Below are 24,242 nucleotides of genomic sequence, written 5' to 3' on the forward strand. Positions count from 1 at the left end.
GCAAGCCCTCTGATCTGCCTTAAAAAATGGGATAAAGTCATGGCTAGAAGAGGCAGGGAAAGTGTTGTACTGGATCAGCTCACAGAGGGTAATGGAGAATCCTTGTGAAAACCAGCAGTGTGTACTTCAGGAAAGAGTGGAAGGTGTCAAAATCAATGAGAAGATAATGTGCGTCCCATTCATCCTTGTTAATGAGGGAGTTTGTGTCTAATATGGCATAAATTTAGCTGCTATTATTAAAAGGACTTTGTTGCAGATAGTGAAACTCATCTCTTCAGTAAGATGTAGTCCTTTTTTACTATTTTGAGATAAATCATATGAGGTTCTGGACATAATGTCTGCTTCAGGGAGGCAGGGAATCACCAAGAATGGAAGTTTGTGAAGCTATTCAGATACATGTACTTTCACACAAGTTCCACAGCAAGGGCACAAATCTAGACAACACTCTCGATTTTTAGTTTTTTGGAGGCTGAGTTGGTTGTATGATCCTGATGCCTATTAAAAGTTCAAAGTCTGAATTTCTGCCAGTGCAGACCGCCCTGCTTTGAATTCATGGGTTTTGGCTCAGGACCCCAAAGTCCTTTTTTTTGGTGACAAAACCTGTGCTGGGAAAGTCCATTGGGGTGTCCCTTTTGAGTAGGAACAGGGAGGACTGCTGGATTCTCAGCCCACCTACCTGACAAAAGGAGCAGAATCAGTCTGGGTTCTGTTATCTTTCCCTCCTAGATTGTTGCCAGGATCTAGGAGCACCTTAAACTTTGAGGGTAAATAAATATGTGTGTCTCAGGGAGACAGCTGCAATTCTGGTGCTGTTCCTTCTTGAAGAGAGCCTGAATGATGTGGCAGGGCACCCTCCAGGCTCAATTTGCTTGATGCCAGTGTCAGGCTCAGAACAGGTTTGCTCTGAGCCATTTTCACCAGATGTCCATCTCTCTCCTGTTCCCTCTGCTGCTTCTTGCCCTGTTCACTTTAGAGGGTGTCATTTTCCTCCCAGCACTGCTCTCCTGGGCTCTCTGTCCTTCACCTTACCCCCAAACGTTTCCATCTGTGCCCCCCTCAGTCCCTGCCAGCCTCAAGCCAGTGCCAGCCCTGCGGAGCGCTGCCAGAGTGGTTTGTCACCGCACTGCCGTCTGCGATGCTGCTGGGGCTTCCCCGGAGCTTCTTAGCCAGGATTTGACTAATCTCCTTCTCAGGAAAGCACGGCAGGCCAGGAAATAGCTTTTGGCAGCTGGTGTCATGCCTCCAGAGTGTGCATCTGTGTCATGGGCAGAGAGTTATGTTGTCCTTGATGAAGAAACAGTGGGAGATGGATTATCCCATGAGTTAGCTGACAGGAACTAATCAAATGTGCCTGACAGCTAAATGAAGTTGTCTGTCAGCATTATTTTACTCTCCATTGTAATTTCTGACCAGTCAAGAGTGTTCCCTTGTCAAGGAAGTGTGGGAAATCCTGCAGCAGAGAGTACAAGCACCCGGATTCACACTTACAAGGGATTTTCACATTAATTACAGACGGTGGCCAAGGACAGTCTACCTGCAGATGTTAGAAAATTAAAGAGGATCCACAGTTACCATGACATTTCTCTAGCTCAAAAGATGCCATTTTTGGGACACTTCACTAAAAGTCCTCAGAGTCAGTTCTAAAAATGCTCTAATCTACTTTCATAGATGACAACAGCAGGAACAGATGGATGAGTAACGGGAGTTAGGACATTAGCATTACCAAAGCAAATTATCCCATGAGGACACTTGGGGACGGTGTAAATACTTACTTTGTGTGGGGAAACTGAGGCATTCTGGATATCTGCCAGATGAGGATGTAAGCATAGACATTCAGGCTTCCTGAAGACTCTTCAGGGTGAGTCTTTCCCTTGAGTTCATGTGTTACGCAGCTGGCAGTTTCCCTGCTTTGCTCCAGAGAGCCTCTTTTTCCCCTCTCATTAGAAGGAAGCTAAATCTCAGCCTGAGATCAGCAGCCCACTTGAGGATGCCACAAGGCACCCTCACAGCACTGGGTGGTGTCACTGATGTGTAGTACAGTGACTTTTAGGTGTAGCTCTCTTGGTTATCTCTGTGTAGCATGGGGAGGAGGAAAGGCATCTGTAGGTAGTCTGGACTCGAGGAGGGAGCCGGGAGGAAATTCTCCTCCAGCTGGGAGGAAAATTATTATTGGAGAATATGCCACTGTATGGGGTAGTGGGAACCAGCCCTGGTGTAGGACTTCCCAGTGGGAAGTCCCACTGGGAGTCACTAACAGGGTTGGGGAGCACCAGTGTAGTCTAGAGAGGGCCTCAAAGGGATTTCTTGTCCCCTTCAAGAGTCACTTGGTGTCACAGCAGCAGCTCAGCAGCATGTTCTTGGGCATCACTAATGACCTCAATGTTTCTTTCTCCCAGTTGTCACAGACGAAACCCTGAGCTTCATCCAGAAAAGTCGACGTCTGCTTGTTGTCCTGAGCCCCAACTACGTCTTGCAGGGGACACAGGCCCTGCTGGAGCTCAAGGCTGGCCTAGAGAATATGGCCTCCAAGGGCAACATCAAAGTCATTCTAGTGCAGTACAAAGCCATCAAGAAGAGCAAAGTGAAGGAGCTGAAGCAGGCCAAGGCGGCCTTGAATGTCATTAAATGGAAAGGCGAGAAATCCAAGTTCCCAAAGGGCAGGTTCTGGAAGCAACTGCAGGTGGAAATGCCAGTGAAAAAAATTAGCAGGAGTTTAAGCCTTGATGGGTTGATGCATATCCCTGAAAAATGTTTGACACAATCAGAAAACAAACCAAAACATACCTCAAAAATCCACAAGTTAGGCCAGGGAGTGGGGAGGAACTCAGGGTTTTTTCCATGAAGGACCATGTCCCAAGCATTTCAGAGGATAGTCATGTTTTCCCTGCAGCTTTGATATTGCTCTGTCATTAGAGAGACCGAAAATGCAAAATCCTGCTTTCTGCAAATATATGTCCTTGTTATTAACCACCACCCTGGGCTTAAGGTCTAAATTTGCTATCTAGGTGGGATGCATCCAGCGCCTTGTGATAGCATGGCCAGTTCCTATGGGACCTGCATTAGCATCCAGGACAGAGCTTCTTTCCAGTCCTAAGTGACTTCATTTCACTCCTTTCTGGTCCTCAGTCCCTGTTGCAGAGGCTGAGGAACAATTTGCAAGGTGGCTCCAGTGTAGAGCCTTTCCTGCATGTTACAGGTCTGTAGTCCCAATCACTTGTGGGATCACAGACTCCAGCTGCAATGTGAGGAGCATGGACTTTTGAAGCTCCTCATCTTTATTGCCCAAATTTCCTTTGAAGAAGATGCATCCAGGTAGTTTGGATGGGAATGGCTGTTACAGAAGCATTAAAAAAACCCCCACAACTCTACTGGGTGCTATTTGTGTTGTAGCACATCTAGTAATAAGTGGTCAGTCTCTGGGACTCTGTAGTCTCACAAGTGCCCCAGATCCTTCAGAGCTGCTTGTAATCCAGGGAAATCTCTCATGAGTACAGGCTGTGAAGCATGTGAGAGATGTTTATCTGTAGAGTAAACTCAGGGACTTCACAAGCACTACAAGGAACCCCAGTGTACTACTAAACCTGCCTAGTCTCTCTGCCGCTGGCTGGGGGAAAGTATCATGCAAAGTGCTTCCAAGGTCTTTGGAATGACATGGATATAAGTCCAACTCAGAACGACACCCCAAAAACTTACTTGAACTTCCTAAAAACTACTACTTCTGTCCATTTAGGTAAGACTGTGAGGACAGGCTGAGAAAGCTGGGGATGTTCTCCCTGGAGAAGTCTCCTGGGAAATCTTTTTGTGGCCTTTCAGTGCTTAAAGGGAGCTTATAAGAGATGTAGGGACAGACTTTTTAGTAGGTCCTTTTGCAATTACCCCTTTAGGGACAAGGGGTAATGGTTTTAAACTAAAAGAGAGTAGATTCAGACTACATTTAAGGAGGACATCTTTTACAATGAGGGTGGTAGAACACTGGCCCAAGTTGCCAAGGGACGTGGATACCCCATCCCTGGAACCATTCAAGGCCAGGTTGGAGAAGGTTGTGAGCAATCTGATCCAGCTGAATATGTCCCTGCTTATTACAGGGAGTGTGGCCTTTGAAGGTTCTTCCCAACCCAAATTATTCTATGATTTTATAAAGACTCCCTCTTCAATGCCTGGTTTTGAACAATGTTGCCATTTCTAATTCAGGGTTTAGGTTTAAACTAGCTTTGTCTTTACAAAGCAAGTCTCTCCCCATCTTGATTCCAGCCCAAAGCTGCAGAACAGAGAGTGTATCTCAGCTTCTGCAACATTTGCACGAAACAGAAGCACAAAAAAACGCTGTGTAGGTGTCCTTGCTTCAGTAGGAGAGGACATGGTGAGTTAACCCCTATCACACACTTCATGCTGAGGAGGGGAGTTTAATCTCTCTTGTAGGACAAACCAAAGCACAGTGGGGCTCTGGCATTAACTGGTGCTATGGTTCACAATACTTTCAAATAAAACTTCAGACTCTGGGGGTGTCTCCATACTCCTGCAGCTCTTAGTGCAAGGACCTGCCCACTTAATTGTGGAGTTCAGTATTACACACCCCAAGTGCATGCTTGTTTTTATTGGTGATGGTTGCTCCTGAGTCACCTTTGACTCATGCATTTATTCTGTTGGTGCCCAGTGGGTGAGGCATAAGCATTTGTAATGGCACTATAAAAGCACTACAATTAGGAGTCTATGCACTATTCACCCAGCTGAGCTGGGAGCTTTGAGGGCATCCCAGTAAAAAGCCCAGCCTTAAAGGTGTGGGACTGAATGGTGTCAGGAAAATCTTCTGCCCTTAGCATTTTATGATTCATAATGTTATTCCAGGGCTGCAGGGAGCTACAGTCCCCCATGCCCTTAGTCAGGTACTGTATGTTGTGTTTAGGAATGGTACCTCACAATTCAGGACTCCCCCTGAAACCATGTGCCCCTCATTTTCCCCCTCTCCCTCCTTCTGCAGAGGGTGGGAGAGGAGAATTGGAGGCACAAAAGGTAAAGATTTTGGTGTGGGATAAGAAAAATTTACTGGAAACAGCAATGAGGTAAGAAAATAATACTGGTGATAGAGGGTACAAGAAATTAATAACTCCTATGGAAAAAAACCCTGACAATTGACCATATCCAACCATTCCTTCTGCTGCCCTGCACTGGCCCAGCTGCACTGTGCTGGGACCCTTTATCTCCAAAAGAGACCCCCTTCCCTCCAACCCTTGCAAATGCAAGGTGGTATAGAATAACTTCAGTGTCCTGGACATGCCCCCTCCTGACTACTGCAAAAACTAACCCTGTCCTGGCCGGAACCAGGACACTGTACAGATGTGTAACAAACAGGGCTTCTTTCTCACCGTCCTCTTCATCTTTCCCACCCCAAGTAAGCTATGATTTAAGCAGGTAAAATTGCAGTCAGCTTCACTGGAGGCAGTGGATCTCCTCATCTGCTCAAAGGTGCTTAAAAGTTTTGTTATGAGCTTTTGTACTGTGGTTCTCTGTGGAGGGACAGAGCTGCTTCCCACACTCTGGAAAACTTCATTTATAAGAGATAGCACCCAAACCCGTGCTCGGCTTGGTGAACCCATTGCAACCCTGTCATTGTGCCCAGCTTCACCTTTTTGTGTGTGTTTTAAGCATCTCTGTAATCAGCTGTCAGATCTGCAGGCAGAGGGAAGGTCCTGAAGCCAAAGCAGAGCTGTGTTAGGTTGCCATATGATTTTTAAAAGACTGACTCCCAAATACTCATAAATTGAATTAACATCCCAGACCTCACTACATCACATCTCACTTTTGCCTGAGTTATGAAGAGATTTTATGCTGATGTTTTAGTAAGTCTGATTATTTTAGGAAGTTAAATCCACCTCATGTATTTTGCTGATTTTATTGAAAGAGTTTTCCAAATAATTAATAGACCTGGACTTTCTTAGGCATACACTGCAGTGGCCTTTGGTGTCATTGCAACCCCAGAACAGGGTTACTGAGAGACATCAGCAGAGCAGCCACAAGGCGAAAGGTGTGATGGTTTGGAATGGGCCTGAGAGGTCAGAGGGAGCAGTGTGAAAGGAACAGTCCAGAAGCAGGTTCCACTCACCCAGGAGCTTTACCACTGGCTTTGCTGGGGTATTTCAGGCCAAGGGTAAAGCCCAATCGCAACTGTAAAGTAGATCTGCAAGCACCTCGGATACGCCTGTCATTTCATTCTATGCCACGCGCGGTTTCCATTGTGGGATTCTGTCACAGCATCCATCTGAATCAGTTGATTCATTTGAGTTTCTGTGTTCTAACCTAACATTTATCAATATGTAGCTCATGCAAAGTTCCTCATTGTTTTTTCATTGGGAAACAGTGTGGCACGAATTGGAAAAAATATCTTCCCTTCCGGTGCTGTTTGATGTTGTACAGCTATTCCAGAGTTTTCCCTTTTCTGTATGTTTTTGCCTTTGTGTGATTTGGTCTGTGAAGTGTCAGTATTATTTTATTTTGCTTTTCAATAAAACATTTTCATTTTTGCATTTCAGTCCTGTGCATTTCTCATAAGTACCATCTTCCCATTATGTCTCCGAAATGCTATTAAAGAAAGATGATTGTGTGTAGTCCAAGCATCAAGATAATCTGGGGCTCCTCCTTGGAACGTGACATTTTCCTGGCTGTTTCATGCTGTGCCTGCAGAGGCACCTGAGCTCCCAGGACCATCCAAGCAGAAATACAGTGACACACAGCATTCAGATGTCTCACAGCGGTGGACATGCACACACGGAAAGTCTCTGATCTGAAGAGTGCTCACTTGGCAATCACAAGACAGAAAGTTGGGAAGGCAACATAATCTCTGCTTTAAATATCAAATCAGAATTTTAGACATCTGCCAAAACGACAGAAATCAAACTCACTCTCAGGCTACTTTACCCATCAGTTTCTAGGTTCAGTCAGCTTCATATTTTCTCATCCAAGTCACTTTCTTGCCCCTTTCCCATGTTTGCCTGCCTGCACGTAAGTTGAGAGACAGCCCAGCACTTCCAGACCACTAGCAAAATGAGTACCTATGACCATCAATGGATTTGAGGTTCTATGGGTATGGGATCTGTGACCATAATCCTTATAATCTGTTACATCTTTGGGGTGCATTGGGGAGACACAAGTAAACCAATAAAAATATGCAGTGCCTTTTGCAAACATTTAGTAAAGATGGAAGGTTTTTTAGTAAAAAGCAGATAACCAAAAAGTATTGAATCCCCAAGCCCCTGCAGTGCTATTGCTGCCTGTCTCATCCAGTGCTGTTTCATTGGGAGGGAAGATCCCACCTGCACACTGTGAAGTGTCTGCTCAGGATTTTTCCTGAGCTGGGTAAACATTGCAAACTGAACATCCCAAGGTAACCTGGTCAGCCGAGTCTAAACGCATCCCTTTCTCAAAATCAAATATATCTTTGGAAATTTGAATTCCTTCCTTGCAAAAAAAAGTCTCAAAAAAAAAAAAAAAAAAGAGTGTGGAAAAACATGAGTCTCAAAAAAGTCTCAAAAAATGTTGCGAATTCAACATTGATAAAAGAAAAACAGCACTGTCACCTCAATCAAAACATTTCATTTTAGCAGCATCAGAGTCATTCATGTTAATTGAACCTGGGCTTTTTGAGCAGGCAGGTAGGGCCTCCCAGGGGCTGCTCCTGCTTACATTTTGCTGTGGTTCTGTGACTCCAGTTTCAAAAAGGCCCTTCAAAAGAGCTTTTTCTTTCACAAACTGTTGAAACCTGGCTGTTTTCACAATAGATTTCAATCACTTGTAGAAAAGTTTGAATGAGGTCTAGACTTAGGAGATTGCTGCCAATTCTTTATGCCTCTGAAATAGGGTGGTAAAAACGTGTCATGGTGGTAAGTGACAATTCTGACAGTTTTGGTTTCAATGAATCAGTGTTTTCCTGTGCGTGTTGGGGGTAAAAATCCCACCAAACTTTTTATACAAGAAAAAGACTCCCTCAAAATAATTTAATTTTAATTCCAGTATTTTATTAACCAAACAGTGCCCTACTTTCTCCATTAGCATTTTACTGTATGATCATTTTTCCTATCTGGGTGTCCAAATGATCTAGTGACAATGAGTTTTACAGCTAGTCATACTTCTTTGAAAAGTACTGCTCTGTACCATATTAAAATAAGGTGCATTCAGATGCAACACAGTTCACCTTCTGCTGTGAGATAAGAGACAGCCAAGTGCTGGGAGAATTAAGAGGCATTGCCATTTCAGGGAAGGAACAGTATTTTTATTCACATAAAAGAGCAGTGTTCCGCTGTCAGGGAGAGGGGAGAGTTTCCAGCCTGAGGAATGAAGGCTTTAGCAGTGTGAAATGGAAGGGAAGCAGGAGGTAGCTCTTCTTCCCAGAGCACCTCTTTGAAAGACATTCCTAGAAGCAGATTTTTCTCTCTGAATGTGCAAGAACTCTTAACTCTAATGATCCTTGTCTTGCTTGAACACCAGTTTGTCCTTGGGTCCCTTTTCATCTCAGGCACCAGCACTGTAAGTGTATGGGTTTTTAAAATATTTTATAGTTTTATTACTCAGCTTTTGTTAAATTGCTGCATGCCACAGCCATATACTTGAGCCTTTCCACTGCTCACCCTTTAGCCACTACACTTTCAATATACTTTCTGCATCCCAAGCCACAGGTAGAAGTCCAAGGACATCCTTCATGTTTGCTGCTTTTCAAAATAGGTAATAAAAGAGATGTTGCTCTTGCCTGGCACCATTTCAGCTAAGCTTCCTCCTGAGCTTTACAACGTGCAATTAATCCCAAGAAATGCTTTGAAGGACAGTATTCCCACCTCCAATGATGCTTAGGGGAATTGGTGGAGGGGTTTAAGGCTGACATTTTTGCTTTTTAAATGTGGAGGTTTAAAGATAAGAGAGCTTGACAGTGGGGAGGTGGGTCAGCCCCTGCAGTTTGAGCTGGGGCAGGATGACATGATTGCTCTGATCCCCTAATGCAAAGAATTGCTCAAGCTGTGGGCAGGTGGTTCCCAAACAAGACCCACCCTTTATCAAATGCCTGCACTTCTCTGGGCATGACTGATGCTGTGCAGAAGTCAGAGTACAATCATGGCATATCCTGGCTTCTCATTTACCACCTCAGTCTTCTCAAGAGCCCACTGCACAGCAAAAATGCTGTCAGCAGGAAGGAGTGTGGGCAAGTTGAAAGTCACAGAGCTTGTGCCAGGTTTCCCTCTGTGGGAAAAGGAATCTGTGCAGGTGTGCCACCAAACAGCTTCCTTAGCTTTTCTCTCCCCATTCCCTTCTCTTTGTGCACCCCAATTCCTCTTCCCTTGTACTCTTAGATACCACTGAAGCCGTGTTCGACTTCATCCAGAGGAGCCGCAGGATGATCGTGGTCCTGAGTCCTGATTACCTGACAGAGAAGAGCATCAGCCTTCTGGAGTTCAAGCTGGGCATCATGTGCCAGAATGCCATAGCCACCAAGCTCATTGTGGTGGAGTACAGGCCGCTGCAGTGCACCCACCCCAGCATCCTCCAGCTGAAGGAATCTGTCTCCTTCGTCACCTGGAAGGGGGAGAAGTCCAAGCGCTCCGGCTCGCAGTTCTGGAAGGCGCTGCGGCTCGCCCTGCCGCTGCGCAGCCTGAGCGCCAGCACTGGCTGGAACGAGAGCTGCTCCTCCCAGTCCGACATCAGCCTGGACCCCGTCCAGAGGAGAAGGAGCCGGTTGAAAGGGCAGCCCGACCCACGGGGTGCCACTCCTGTCACTCTCACTCACGGGGGGACGGCCTCGGCCTCCGAGTCGAAGGCCAAACAGCGAGCCAAGCACTTCCTGACGTGCCGGTGTTGTGGGACCCACTGCAATGGCAGCAGCAGACACAAGCAGCAGGCCGTGGCTGAGCCCAGGTGGGACAGTCATCTCTGCAACCCGGGCTCGGGCAGGCCCCCGGCACAGGGGCTGCAGGGCAGGGGTCGAGCCGAGCCCCCGCCGGCACAGGGCCCCGCTCTCGCCCTCTGCCATTACAGTGACCTGTCAAACAACAATGACTTCTACGTGCTCTAACCCACAGGCCGAAGCACTGCTGCTGCTGGGCCAGTGAAAGAAACTCATTGCAGCCTCAGGATATTTTTGCCATGTCACAGGCTGGCACGGTGCCATTAAGTGTCAGTGCCATGCCTGCATGGAGGACTGCAGCAATACCACTGCTGGTGACCTGAGCCAGGGACCTGCAGCTATGCACAGAGCAGTGGCTGGAGGCTTCCTGCCCGGGTGCTTCTCCAGAATTTAAATTACAAAGTGGAGCTGAAAATGTGTTTCTCTGGCATTGCTTTTCCACACCGTGGCTGTGTTTGCAGCGGGGCTGCTGCTGGGGTCAGGTGCTGGGCAGGTCCCCAGCTGGGGCCTGGGAGGGAGGAAGCAGGGAGAAGCCATCCTGCTGGTAGTAACCTCTGGAGAAAGGGGAGCAAGCCTGCATTTTGCAAAGGCTAAAACTTTGCTAATGAGGGTAATGGGAGCCCCTGCCACAGAGTTATCTACTGTGGTCTAAAAGAACTTGCTCAACAGTTTCAAGACAAGCCCTTTCTCTCTAAATAAAATTGATTTCTTTAACCTGCTGTTGTAAAAAGCTCCATAGGAACTGGTAAATGCTGTATGTTCACCAGGCGGTGCCTGGAGATATGTTTTGCCCAAGCTGGCTGAGGTCCCCTCCTGTTCCTTGAGCTAGCCCTGGGCTACTGGCCTTGGTCCCTATCTCTGCTTCACCATATGAGGAATTTGTTCTGTCAGTTGAGTGGCCTTCCATGCAGCAGGAAAGAAAACCATTACAGGGAATATGATTAAAAAAATTCTCTGAGTAGCCAATGAGCCCAGGGGTAGGAGCAAGACCTCAACTGCTCACAGAAGACCTCCAGCACTGAATCTGAGGGGTCAAAACTCAACCACACTTCATAAAATAACCAAAAGAGCCTTTGAACAGTTTCCCTGGGGCTGCTGTTTCATCAGTCTGTTGAGGTGGCTGTCAGCAGTGTTTCCCATTCTTCTCCTGCACTGAAAACTTCATTTGCCTCATTTCACATTGTGTGAAGACCTCTCTCCCCACCAAGGAAGGGTGCTAATCCTGGCAGTCAGTTGCTTGCCTTCAGCTTTGGCATGACAGACCTGCTAATGCACTGCATTTGTTTTCTTTCCCTGAGACCAAAAAAAGGTCTCCTTCACCACTCTAGTCAGTCCAATAACTGTGTATCAGATTGACAAGCAATTATTTTCCTTCTGCCTTGAAAATATGATCTGAGCCCTAGGGGTACAGGGTCTGGTGGCCCCAGGTCCCCTATCTGATGGCCTCAGGTGAACTTGCTGGAGCTGTGAGGAAGGACAAGGCCATGTCTCACCCATTTTAATAGTGCTGAAGTCCAGTTATAATTCATATATCACTTTCCTTCCCTCAGCAGACCCTCTTCCTCAGTACTGCCCTGACTTTTTTGATCCTTTCCTTCTGAGATCAAGCACAGCTGACAGCTCTCCTGTTAGAAGTCTTTGTGAGATGAATCCTAATAGCTTCCTGCAACAGACTGAGAAATAGAAACCAAAAAACCTGGTGCTGAGTCAGTCTAAATAAAACAAGGGCAACAAACCCTATCAACTCATAGGAGTTAAAAATTCAGACTCTGGAGAAGTTTCCAGATGTGGATTTCTCTCTAATTCTATCAGAAACATTGTAAATTACTCAGAAGAACTTTGTCTATATGTGGCTATTCTCAGTGATCAGAGGAGAAACAGGAATGAGATATTTGGAAAGCAAGCTGACACATTGCAGGATGTGTTGTAAGACGTAATCAAAATGCCATGAAATTACTCCAGTTGTTTACAATTAAATGTGGGATGGTACTGTCAGTGAGTCTGGTAGTCTGCTGAAAAGTGCAGCTACAAAATATAAGTAATTTGTAATCAATCAGCCTCCAGAGTCAACATATTTGTTATTTGTTGGCATTTAAACAGCTTTTATTTACGGACTTTGCCCTTATTTGAGTGTGGTATTGTCTCGGTTGACTACAAAAATGCAAAGATAGAGGAAACAACAGCTGGAGCTCCTCACAGATGTATAAAATGGCCAAATGCAGCCTTTTGGGGCAAACTGTCATCTCTTCATGAAAGAACAAATACAAACTAGTAATGACCATTGCTTTTCCTGATGCTTCAACAGAGCCAGTGCAATTTTACCACTTCTTTTCTGACCCATCAAATGGACCCAGGATCTTGTTTGCTCTCATAACAAATACTGAGACATGGTGGATTTCCAGTGTGTGCAGAGATCCTACCTCCCAAGGCCAAGATCCCAGAGGCCAAAGGCACATCATGTTGGAGGGATGTCTGAGCAAGGATATGGGAAGAAGCCCTAGAACCAATTTCCATTGTGTTTGTCTCTCATGCTAAAGAAGGTGTTAGAAATATCCTATATCCCATCTCAGTGTCCTACTTTAGGATCAGAACAAACTCATTGCAGAGTTGAATTCTGCTCTCTGAAAATCTGTTAAAATCTGTTCATGTCCCATCTGACACCAACTGGTGCAGATGGACTGTAATCACTGCTCTCTTCTCTGGTACACGTGCATTTGCCAGTTGAATAAAAAATGTAATAATTTCCAGTGTTAACTGGCAGCACAGTATTCCAACCTCCTTCACTCTACATGGTTCTTTCAAAAGAACAGTTCAGCAGGAGCAGAGTTAGTATATATGTAGAAGTTCTACTATATCTTAATATAAAAACATTCATACAAAGTTGAATATCCTACCTATGGCATGCAATGGTAGAAGGCTACCAGGTTATGATGTGCAGAGCCATTTGTACAATATTTCCACTGCTTCCTAGAGGTTTTTAAACTGTGGAAGGCTGGTGCTGTCAGGAAGACACTGAAGACAGGTAACTAAACAGTTAGGGGACACAGACAAGCCACATGGTCCATCTCTACATCAACCTGTCTTCACTTTAGTGACTGCAAAGTTCTGGTGCCTAGGAGGTCTCTCCCTAACAAGTGCCACTGGACATGCCAATAATGGGATGCTCCTCACATCTGAAATGCTAGATGAATCACTAACCTGCAAGAACTAAAAGAAATTCTCTTTCTAACATCAAACAGATTTTTATTCTCATCTGTTACACTAGATGCTGATCTCAGAGCATCTGATCTAAGTGTATTTATAGCAGACATTTTCCCAAACAATGACAAGATTGTGAAGGAACCCACAGATGCCAGAAATGGGGAAAAAATGCTTCTAACCTTTAATCCTTGCTCCACATTTATATTTTATCTTCCACAGTTGCTTCACCACCAATATCTATGAAGGGCAGCACCACCTCTGGGACAGTGTTTGCCTAGGAGTATAACCAGAGCCATGTCAAGCAGGGGAGGGCAGACCATGTCAGAGTCTATAGGGGGTTATATGTTCTCCCTGCTCACCACCCAGGCATTTGGCCTCACCTAGCATCCAAAGAAATGTGGTGCTGTTCTGGAAATGCACAACTTAAAACATGGACCGAGCAGAAAGCAACATGAATGACCCTGCAGCTGCCTGCCCAAATCCATGTGAAAGAGGTGCTGGAGTTTGACTGCTGTCCACATCGATGTTCACACTGGATACAATCACTGGTCATGCTGGGAAAAGGCTGTGGCTCTTAAATGGCATCATAAACGTACCATGCAGGCTCCTTTTGCAAAGATGTTAATGACAAGTAGAGATGCTGCAGAATGGTTTACAGAAGATTATGACTCGAATTCTTAGTAGCACCAGACACAGTAATAGCCAGACATCAGGGGACTCAGCATTTCCATTGATGTGCCTGTAATCAGGCTAATGATTTGTACTTCACTAAAATGTATCTGCCACAAACTCATTTGGCTTGAAAACACCAACAAGTTTTCCAATTCATTAGTATTTGTTCAAGTGAATATTCAGCCTCAGCCTTAATGTTGTGTAACATTGTTGTGTAACCTGGGTTTTGCTTCCAGATGGGGTGGTGGTTCTACTCCTCTGCTGCAGCAAAGAGACTTTTCAGGTATTTTTCTGTCTGTGGGAGTACTTGCACTCTATTGCCAAATCATCCGACAATCCATTGCCCACGAAAGGATTGTTTTCCAAAGGTTTTTCTTCCTTTTCTTTGCTATTAATAATTTTCAGACCATAGGTGGCAGAGTGTCTCTCCAGAGTGTTGCTGGGCTGAACCAGGAAGTGAAGTCGTTGACTTGCAGATATTCACTGCTTCCCACTGACACTCTTCTTCATCCCACTGCATCTCAGTGGGAAACTGGACTTGATTGCTTGTCATGTCCAACACCTTTCCCAAGGAAGTGCTATGGCTGAGGTGTCTCTGGACATTCCACTGGCTTGATCTTAGATGAATTTTTTGTTACAATGCACTGTGCCTGCTTGGGGCCAGTTCATCAGGCAAGGCAGATCACGTTGCATGCTTGGTGAAGCGGGAAATAGCGATGACAGGCAATCCTTGTTCCATCTGCCGTGGTTATTAGCAAATGATGTTTTATTTATCTCCAGATCAGCCATGAAAACACTGAGACACTGACTCCCATCAGAAACTTGTTCAATAACGAGTTTTTACCTTCTGAGATCTATAGGTTAATGGATGAAGAACCAAAAGCCTGCTATTAATGTGTGCAGGGTGATGCTTACAAAACATTACCACATCTAAGTACCCACAGTTACCAGCCAAGCTGGAAGTAATATGGATGGAAAAAGGTCATTTGGGAATATCTGATCCCATTGAGCCATTTTCACTGGCTACTGCTGATTACAGTGACACCTTGAAATTCCACATATGGGCAGTTCCATATTGATCAGTCTGGGAATGAGCCTGCAGTGCACTATAGAGAATCACAAAGAACTTGAGTTTTCCATTCATAGCAAATCCCATTTCATTGATTTTATTTTTTCCTCCTCTTCTGTCCTCAAGCAGAACAAAATCAGCACGAGATGACATCAAAATTTTCCATGAAAATGGAAAACATGCGATTGCCATTTAGAATTATATTTTATTTAATATAAATATGTTTTGAGAAGTTTTTAAACAAAGCTCAAAATGTGCTATACTGAGAGTATCAAAATCAGTCTGTTTTTTCACTTCTGCTTTGCTTACAGCATGCTTTGTTAAGACTAGTGCCTTTTAAAACATTTCAACTTAAATGAAAACAGCATTTTCCTTTGGATAGCAGATTTCATTATAAACACATCAGATTTGCATTAGTTATAAATGCCCTTTTCTGCATATTCTCCCAGCACTCTCAATTTTCAGTATTTGCAGTTTCCCAGTCTGCTAAGATTTATTAAAGATTTAGGTCAGTGCTGCCATGAGCTCCCTAACTAGCCCTCTGGCAATTGAAAAGCCTCAAACTATATTCTTACAGCTTGCTGGAAAAAATCAACATGTTTGCATATCAGATTGTATCAGCTCCTCAAATCACACTCATGTTTGTGCATCAGGTCCAAGAACTTGGCTGTGGATAATACCTTACTAGCTCTCTCCTCTGTACACTGCCAACACAAATGGGGATGTCTGTGCAGACAGCAATCCATGCCTTCTGCTTTGCTCTCACTCTTTCCATGTACACTGTTGCTACTGAAAGAAAATTCTGCTCCATTCATGCTTACATTTTAATTGCATACTCCTTTCTGGAGGCAAGCTAGAGTAACATCTATCATTATGTTTCATATCTCTGCCTCGAAAGCATCTGCTCCAACTGGGGATGCAGGAGAGAGCAGCTGCTGGATTCCATTCAGTGTCAGCCTCCCTGGCACATGTTCATTTACCTGCATTTAACATCAAACAGCGTTTCAAACTCACTCACTATCCATTTCAGATCTGCATACATGAAGAAAACCCACCCCAAACCAGCCAACAAATATCTGGTGTTTCCCCCTGATACCCTCATCTGTTTTGCCAGGTTTCATCTACTCCAGCAGCACAATACTGTCAGAGTCCTATCTGACCCAAACAATAGTTTTGGCTCATTTGGCACCAAGCTGGACCTGAATAAAGAAAAGTGAGTATATCCGGGGTATGTTAACATATAGCTACTACCCAGCTCCTCAAATAACCATCAGACCCCCTGCTAGGCTGCTCTGTTAGTGCTGATTCCTAGTTTTCTGCTGGCTTGGCTTGGTGCTCCTTGTTCCCCTGAGGACTTCAAGGCTACAGTTTAATAAATGCCCACAGTGTCATCAGGATCCATTCATATCACTAATTTTAAGCATTTATTATTGCTTTCTGGGGGGTTAGATAAGAAGATTTAAGTGACTAGGCTAAGTTACCCTTTTCCCTGGGGACACCCTGTTTCTTTTTGTTGTTCTCAGTAAGCCAGACCTCTCCCACATGCTGCCTCTCACTCCTGCCAAGCTCCTACACACAGACATAATTGGGAAGATTCCCAGAGCTCACTCCAAACTTAATGCTTTGCCGAGTCCAGCTCAACTGCTTGCAATTCCTCTTACATGAATTTTATGCCAAGGGGAGACCCAAGGTCACCACTTTGTAAAACTAGATCAAGATTATTTAGCTTCCCATCTCATTTTCTAATTTAGCTACCCCTCTGTCTTGCCTGTCTTAGTCTGAAGCTTCCTGGTAACCATTGCCATGCACACTAGCAGCATCCAAGTATTTCCAGCTGCTCTGCACACCGCCCTGACTATTAGAGACACAGACTTAGCAGGTGATTGGGGCTCACCATCTGGCTGTACTCCATCCCAACTTGCTTGCTTGCATTCTCTCACTTATTCTTCTCTGAAGTACAGCAGCTTATCTCCTGCCCTTACACCCCTCTGCTCCATCAGTAGCCAGATAATTCAGTCTCCAGCATGTTCTTCCTCTCCATCCTCCATGGCTAAGGAAGAGTGGGCCAGGTGCTATGTGGATGTCAGGGGACTCCTTCACTAAGGGACTTTACTCTTATTTTGTGCAATCCCAGCTGTCTGACAGCAAACTTCCTCAAGGTACACTAAATTTGTTCAGTTTGGCCCTGCTTCCAGTGCAGAGGTCAACACAACAGATGCTCTGGAGCACTGACTTCATCAGCAAGCCTGGCCCACGTCTGCGTGCAGACGTCTGTCTGCCAGTTACCACAAAATGCTGGAGCAGCCAGATCAGAGCAGCCTGCAGGGTGTCACCTCCTGTCACTGGCTGCTTCAGTTGGGTGAGTGGCTTATATTTAGTCTCTGGTAGGTGATCTTATGATCTTATGAAAGGATATGGGACAAGGAAAGATGTGGCAGAGAAAGTAGATCATATCATTACAATTAAAAAATTGTATTCATCCTGTCATTTCCAGTTGTACTGTTATACTTTTATTTATGATAGGGTTTTTTTTTTATTTCTTTCCTCTTTTTTTTTTTTTTTTTTTTTTTTGGAAATGCAGTACTTGGCAGGCAAATAGCAGCTCTCCATTATATTACTACAAAGTGAAACTGTTACCACTCATTTCACAGACTAAAGGCAACCTTTATTATTCTCTGTTTAGTCGATGCTTTTACAGAAACACTGGAATAAGGAGAGAAATGCCCAAAAGTAAGCTCTAGAGCTATTGTAGAGAATTCCTGGCTGCCTGGCTGCCACCTTAGCAGCATTTCCCATTGTCACCTTTATCACTGAATTGGACCTACGTCATTATTTGATTTTTTGTTGCTTTCCTCTCAGGCTGGCATTTGGCCCTTTTTTCAAAATACCTTGTGCTGCAACCTCCCTCCTGTTATAACTAGGGAAAGTTTGAAGCTCTTGCTATCTCTCATTCCTGTCTGCACAAGCAGAGCAGACTGGATTAATATTAGATTAGTTACATTAATATTTTCCTTCATTTTTGAAAGCTAGAAGGCACTGAATAATTAAGTAACATTGCTAGCAGGTGGAAAGGAAAATCTTTGCAACAAGTCCCACCTGTAACAACTCCTTTACTGCCTCAAGCAACTCTCTTCAGGTCACCCCATTAAATAATCAGTCAACATTTATTAATCACATCAGCTGTGTCTGATGAATACAGCTAGACAAGCTAACCCTCACAGAAATGTCTGAGAACTGGGGCTGGATTGAGATATATTACCAGAAGGTCACCAGAGATCACTTCTATGGATCACTATGGTAAAGTATGACTTATTACCTCCCTTGATAAAAGATTCTGAAAGGTAGATATCTGAGTACTTCCTGACACCTTAGTCTAGGTAATTGCCCCTGGTTACATGCAGGCTTCATAACAGAGAAAGAAATTTTTGCAGCCATTAAGCTCAGTTTGTTCAGTTGAAATGTGATTTCTGTCTTGTCCCTGTGGAAAAACGGAAGGAAAATGTGCTGGTGCTTCCCTGCCAATTTCAGAACAAGCTCCTTTGAGTTTTGGGGATGCAGACGCCCAGGAGCTGCAGAGTGCACTAGACAGAATTGCTCACTCACATATCCTCATGTCCTATTGCATGCCAAGTGTATATTTTAACTAGGGAGCTTAACAGCCTTCAGTGTTCTTGCTCCCTCTCTACGTTTTTGTGAAGTTAACCCTATTTATGAAGCTCCCCTTCACTGGCAGTTGCAGTGCACAGGCTATGGTGGACAATCCCCATCTGCATCAATCCAGACCATTTTTTTTTCCTCTCTTGATCCCCTCCTCCCAGCTTTTTACTACTCCTCTCCTGACCTGTTTGATGTTGAAGAGACACACAGAGAATCTTGCCTGGCACTGTGTTCATGACTTGTTCTGTACAGAAGTAGTCAGAAAATCAGTAATTCTAAAGACATGGAATCTGTACCAGAGAGCACCTTCCCAACTGTGCTGTCAGCCATAGCCAGTAGGGGCTGTTTTACACATTGCCAGTGTATCACACTTTCCTGAAGTGCCTCTGGGGTGGGGAGAAAATGTGAGTAGGTTACTTTGTCCTGTTCTGCATTTTCAGGGGTCTTTGGGTTTCTAGTGTAAGGACTAATATATGAGAGTGAAGGGTTCATTTTGTTTTTCCCTTGTATCTGGAGTCTTCTGGCAGCTGTGCTTCCCTGTTCACCCTATATGTGCATTCATCTATAGAGATTAGTGGTGTTGTCTACAGTTGGAGTCAGACAGGGCCCTTCAGGTGCAGAACAAAAGACAGGTTATGCCCACAGGGAACACAACCAGCAGTTCCTTCTGCACTAAGCACATCAGAAAGGTCAGGAGATGCCTTGAAAGGGACCCTTCAGACAGGCTGGCAGCTCAGGGCTTGCCTGGGGATAGTCCTGCTCAGAGCACTTGTGCTGGCATCCACCTCTTGTGTGCACTGGGCTCATTGATATTTCTGCCACAGCCCAGCATGCCTTGCCACTCTGATAAGGCAGCTCTCTGGAGGCATCTTGCTTGCTCTGGACACTCCTGGGAGGAGGCGTCAGCTCCGGCCACATTATCCTGCACATCGGGACCGCTGTGATATTTGCTCTGTGCTCCTGATGGGAGCCCTGCTAGCTCCCCCCTCCTCCTTCACACGCAGATACACACACTTCAAGCTGTCCAGTGTATTTCAAGAGAGCAGAAAGTATTTGCTAAAAATATTTATGCAGAAGTTATTTATGGCCTGGCCCACATCAACCCTGTGGCAGCCGTTACACAACGCAGCACAAAGGAGCCCTTATCTGGAGGAGCACACAGCCAGTTTTGCAGTCCACAAGTCACCAAGAAGCAATTCCAGTGGCTTTTCAATCAAATCAGGAACTTGAGGCCTGGATGTTCAATTTAGATGTCAAGTCTTGTCAAGCAGGCTCTGCCAAGCTGCTGTCTCATGCTTCCCAATTTGAAGGGGACTCTGGTAGAGGGGATGAAAAATGCTGCATCATTTCAAGGAATGACAGCTTTTTCTCAAAAAGCTGGAGGTAGGCAAAGCAGATCTCTTTAGATGGAATTTGGTTCAAGATTAGAATTCTTTTCTCTCTCTGCTTGCTCTAGAAAACATCTCAATAGCCTATAGAAGGGAAAAGAGACTTACCCTTGGGCTGACATTGGGTGCATACCCACAAGGCTGGGCACAGAATGTAGTTCACAAATGCACTCTACTGCTAGAGCAAGAATTTAGCCAAAGTTTTGGTTAAGAACCTAATAAAGGTATGGGGAGTTTATAAACCCGTTAATTTTAAAAAATAATTACTCAAAAATTCAGTGCAAGGGAGAACCAGCCTTTTGTCCTGGACTATCTCCAACTTCATAGAGTTTTTTTGGACTACATTTATGATCTGCAATGGCCTCATGGGTGCTGATCTTTAAAGGTCTGTAGTAAAACTCCCAGTGTCATCTGTTATGGTGGAGACATGAGACATGAGCTTTTGCAGGTAAGAAAGCAGGAGATGTTCTTGATATAATGAAACTGGTGGGACACAAATGTACCAGAGGAATGACAGAAATATCAGCACTTCCCTGCCCAGCTGCTCGGTGCTGTGAGTTAGAAGTGATTACAGCCCAATTCCCCAGTTAACATATGAAAGGAAAAATAATTGAAAGCCAGGATCTCCAATTAGGATCACACACATTGGTTCCCTCTTCTCCATCAGGTCACTAACCTTCTCAAGGAATTCAGGTTGGTTTGACATGCTTGTTTTCATCAAACCCCTGCTGCCAGATCCTTATGGTTTCATTATTCATTCAGTACTAGTGATGGGATGCTCTGTAACCACTCTCATGTCCTGTATCTTGGAAAGGCTAATCCCAGAGCCTCTCTTTGCCCTCTTCTGAATTATTTTGCTTGCCCTTTACCATTCCTTTGAGACCTCTGATTCTGTCTTTGCCTCCTCAAATGCAATCACTAATGGTTCAGAGGTTTAATTAAGCAAATTCTTTCAATAAGCACTCCAGGGGGAATTTCAGCAGCCCTTGCCAGTTTGAATACATGGAGTTTTTTAAAGTCTGGATATTTCTTGAAATCATTCTTTCACTGTGCTCCTTAAAAGTAGCCTATTCTGTTATACAATTTGGTCTGCTGGAATTTACTTGTTTGTGGGAAATAGAACAGGATTAATTTTGAGTCCTTCAGTTTTAATATGCTTTTGTTCATATGTTTGTTCTTTTCCCCCACAATGCAGTAAGTCAGTAGCATCTTTTGTCACAGCCTATTCCTCTTTCCCTTGCACCTCCAACTCCCTCCTTTTAGATCACCAAGCCAAAGTGTTGCCTTCTCAGGACTCTTATTAAGGGAAAAAAAAAAAAAAAGGGACACAAAGAAACCTTCAGAGTCAGAGAATCAGGTGGGATGTACATGCTGTTAACACCTGTCTACTCTTGGGAAAACCTTCATGGGACTGCAAGACCTTATCAGCAGCATTTGGCTACAGGTGGACAACTCTGAAGAGAGTTTGTGCCCTCTTACGCATTTACTAATTTTAGTGTAGCTAAATCAGCCTTGAGTAGATTTCAGCAGCGTGAATAAATTTGTCTCTGTGTGTTACCTGGGTTCCCCAGGCTGAGGGGAATGCCATCCTTGGAGCTCCCCCCAAGGAATCTCAGTGCTGCCTCAGCTGTGTCGAAGTCTATCCTGGGGCTCTGCAGAACTGGAACTGCCTGGCAATACCCATGGTTTTGCCACAAAGGACACATCTCTACAAGAAATGGGCATGAAACTGGCTCACTTAGGTACAAATATGGGAACTCGGAGAATAAATACTTCTGATTGACCCATTCTATTGCTTCCTGACACTCCTGAGCTGGTCTGCAGGATAGCTCTCACTGTTCTGAAAAGACCTACACATTGTTTTCCTGATGCTGTTTCTACCTCTTGGAGATATCAATAAGAGCTAAGAAGTCTGATCCCTGAAAATCAGATTATTCCATTCTAGTTTTTCAGGTCTAAATCAGTTATGAGCTACTAAGATCAGTAGCAAACTAAGATGCAATAACAAACTCTTTGCCAGAGATTATCAAACGTCTGCTGCTGTGGTTTTCCTTCCTCTGAAGCACTTGGTTATTATCAGAAGCAAGATCTTGAACACTTGGTTATGGAGTAGTCACACCTAAGTATCTAAAGGGTCAAAACTCAGGAAGTAGTTTTTAAAAGCCCCAAAATCACTATTTCAGACTATCAGCATTCCAGCTGATCTGAAAGAATCCCTCCTTTGGAAGGACTGTCTGCATTAGTGTTTAGTCCACTGGGATGGTAAAGCCAAGCCTGGATAGGCACCTGCACGTGCTGTAAATGATGGTGAATGCAGATAAATAATCTGCCCACATGAGAGCAGCCCGTGAAACACCTTTTGGGTGTACTGATTTTAAAGCTGGTTTCTAACTAACCTGAAAGAGCTGCTCGAAGGTACAGCACCTCTCTGCAGGCCATCTGGTGGCTGCTGGGGAAAGAGCTCTCAGCAGGATCACTGGATTCTGACAACAGCCCATCTTTTGGGATGCGGGCATTGCAAGTAATGGTTATTCTTGGAGGAATCAAGTTAAAAATCAGGTAAATCCACTCTTAATCATCTACTGGCATGAATCAAGCCACCAAATCCATGTCAGACCCCAGCATAGACATGGGTCAGCAGAGTTTGGGCAGCTGTAGCCTAGAAAACCTATCAGAAAACCATTTGTGAAAGTGATGTGGGTGTAGAAAAACAAATAAAGGAGCATCCTTAAAAAATTACAGATGCTAACGTGAAGCTCTGGGTATCCAGTATGGACGTGGAGCTGACAGATTGGCAGTGGTTTCAAATATGATTACAGACTTTGTGTGAGTCTTTCCCAGTTTCTTCTAAGTCCTGCAATATGTCCGAGCATTTTAATAACCCAAGCCTAACATTTTTCCTCTGCCACCACTATCCCAGCTGATGACACAGCTTTGCAAAAAATCCTATTTAGGATTGAGTTCTTAGGTAGGTATTGTAATAGTCTAATGAAGTATGTCTCGAAATCAGTGACTGAGCAAGTCATCTAATGCAGCCTCTTCTCTTTCATTCACAAGTTAGCTGGGATGGACTTTGTCTTTTATTTTGTCCTTGTTCTGGTTTGTGTGTTTGGTTTTTTCCCTCACTGTAGTCAGTGGTGCCTGAGAATGGTTCCAGCCTGCCTGAAATATTCCTGTAAATAAACCTTTGCATAAAAGCTCAAGGCTATTTCTGGGCTAAAGTTTTCTGTTAAATTAATTTATGTTCCCCAGGCTTTTTTTATTGAGTGAGCATTAGAACACAGAATGTCTCTCTTGTCTTAGTATTTGCAAAAAAACTAATATCAAAGGATCTAGACTGAATTTGACTTTCTGTAAAATAGTTTATATATAAATACACAGGAAAAGTGTTTTTCAATCACATGATAATAATCCTATTTGTGGTCACAAAAACTGGCTGAATGAGAGTCTCCAAATGGAAGTTTGGTTTCTTTTAATTTCTGTGATACGAAGGAATTTAACTCCATTTGCATTTCTGGATTATCTTTCATGTAGCAAGTCTCTCTAATTTAGCAAAGACAGACAAGCATCTTCAAAACTGAAAATATAAGAATTTATTCTTAAATTTAAAGGAAAAGTTTTCTCTACAGTGTTTTCCAAGAGTTTGCTTTTCATATAGCACAGCAATTGCAAAAATCTAGATATCTATTTTAATCCCTCCCTTCCCTTGCTACTCTTTAAACAAAGATCAGTACTGTTATTTTTCCAAAAAAAGAGCTTTTTTAATAGTCACACAGACTGTATCTTACAGAGTCTATGGCCCCATAGATCACAAAATATGAGCTCATGTTCTGATGAATTGTCAGTTGTTTGCAAAGGGTTCGTAGGCAACATGGCTTTGGAAAGGAATTTGGAGCAACTATTTTTGCTTCCATTATTCTTCCATTTCTCTTCCCCCCAAATAGTCTCTTTTCAGTTCCAAGGCATGTGCAGACTAGAAATAGCATCAGCCCTGGGGGATTTTCCTTTACCAATCCCTTGGACATTCATTTCCCAATTTAGGGTGTCTGCTCTCAACTTTTCTGAATAGCATCTCCTTCCCTTGCTCTATTCTGCATGGACAGGCTGTGTCAGAAGAGAAATATTCTCAATTGGGCCAAACAAAGTCAGAACAGCCCCACTGCTTGTCTCCCAGCCAGCTGATGTAGCTGGACTTGAATTTTATTGATAGGAATAGATGGTACTTGATTTCCTGGTTTATCCTTAACAGTCACTAGAGGGCAAAGCAGGTCTCCACAAGCAAACCTGCAACCCTCAAGGGAGGCTCCCTGGCTCTTGCCTTTGTCTCATGAGGCTCTGGTGTGGTTCTGTCTGCAGGGACAGAGCTGGACAG

The 24,242-nt window shown here is 44.2% G+C and overlaps 1 protein-coding gene across 3 annotated transcripts in view; it reads left to right on the plus strand.

Annotated features, from left to right (window-relative positions):
• IL1RAP (interleukin 1 receptor accessory protein) overlaps positions 1 to 10,141 on the plus strand; it is a 49,282-nt gene extending 39,141 nt beyond the window's left edge. For 2 of the 3 annotated variants that reach the window (XM_053951979.1, XM_053951980.1), the window contains exon 11: positions 9,333 to 10,141. In XM_053951979.1, the coding sequence (XP_053807954.1) occupies positions 9,333 to 10,051 (719 nt within the window). In that variant the 3' untranslated portion in view covers positions 10,052 to 10,141. Of the gene's footprint in view, positions 1 to 2,396; positions 6,527 to 9,332 lie in introns of those variants that run through there. The other variant, XM_053951981.1, reaches the window with a different exon arrangement.
• The last annotated feature ends 14,101 nt before the right edge of the window (positions 10,142 to 24,242 follow it).

This window comes from Vidua chalybeata, chromosome 10, assembly GCF_026979565.1.
Source record: "Vidua chalybeata isolate OUT-0048 chromosome 10, bVidCha1 merged haplotype, whole genome shotgun sequence".
Classification (NCBI taxonomy): domain Eukaryota; kingdom Metazoa; phylum Chordata; class Aves; order Passeriformes; family Viduidae; genus Vidua; species Vidua chalybeata.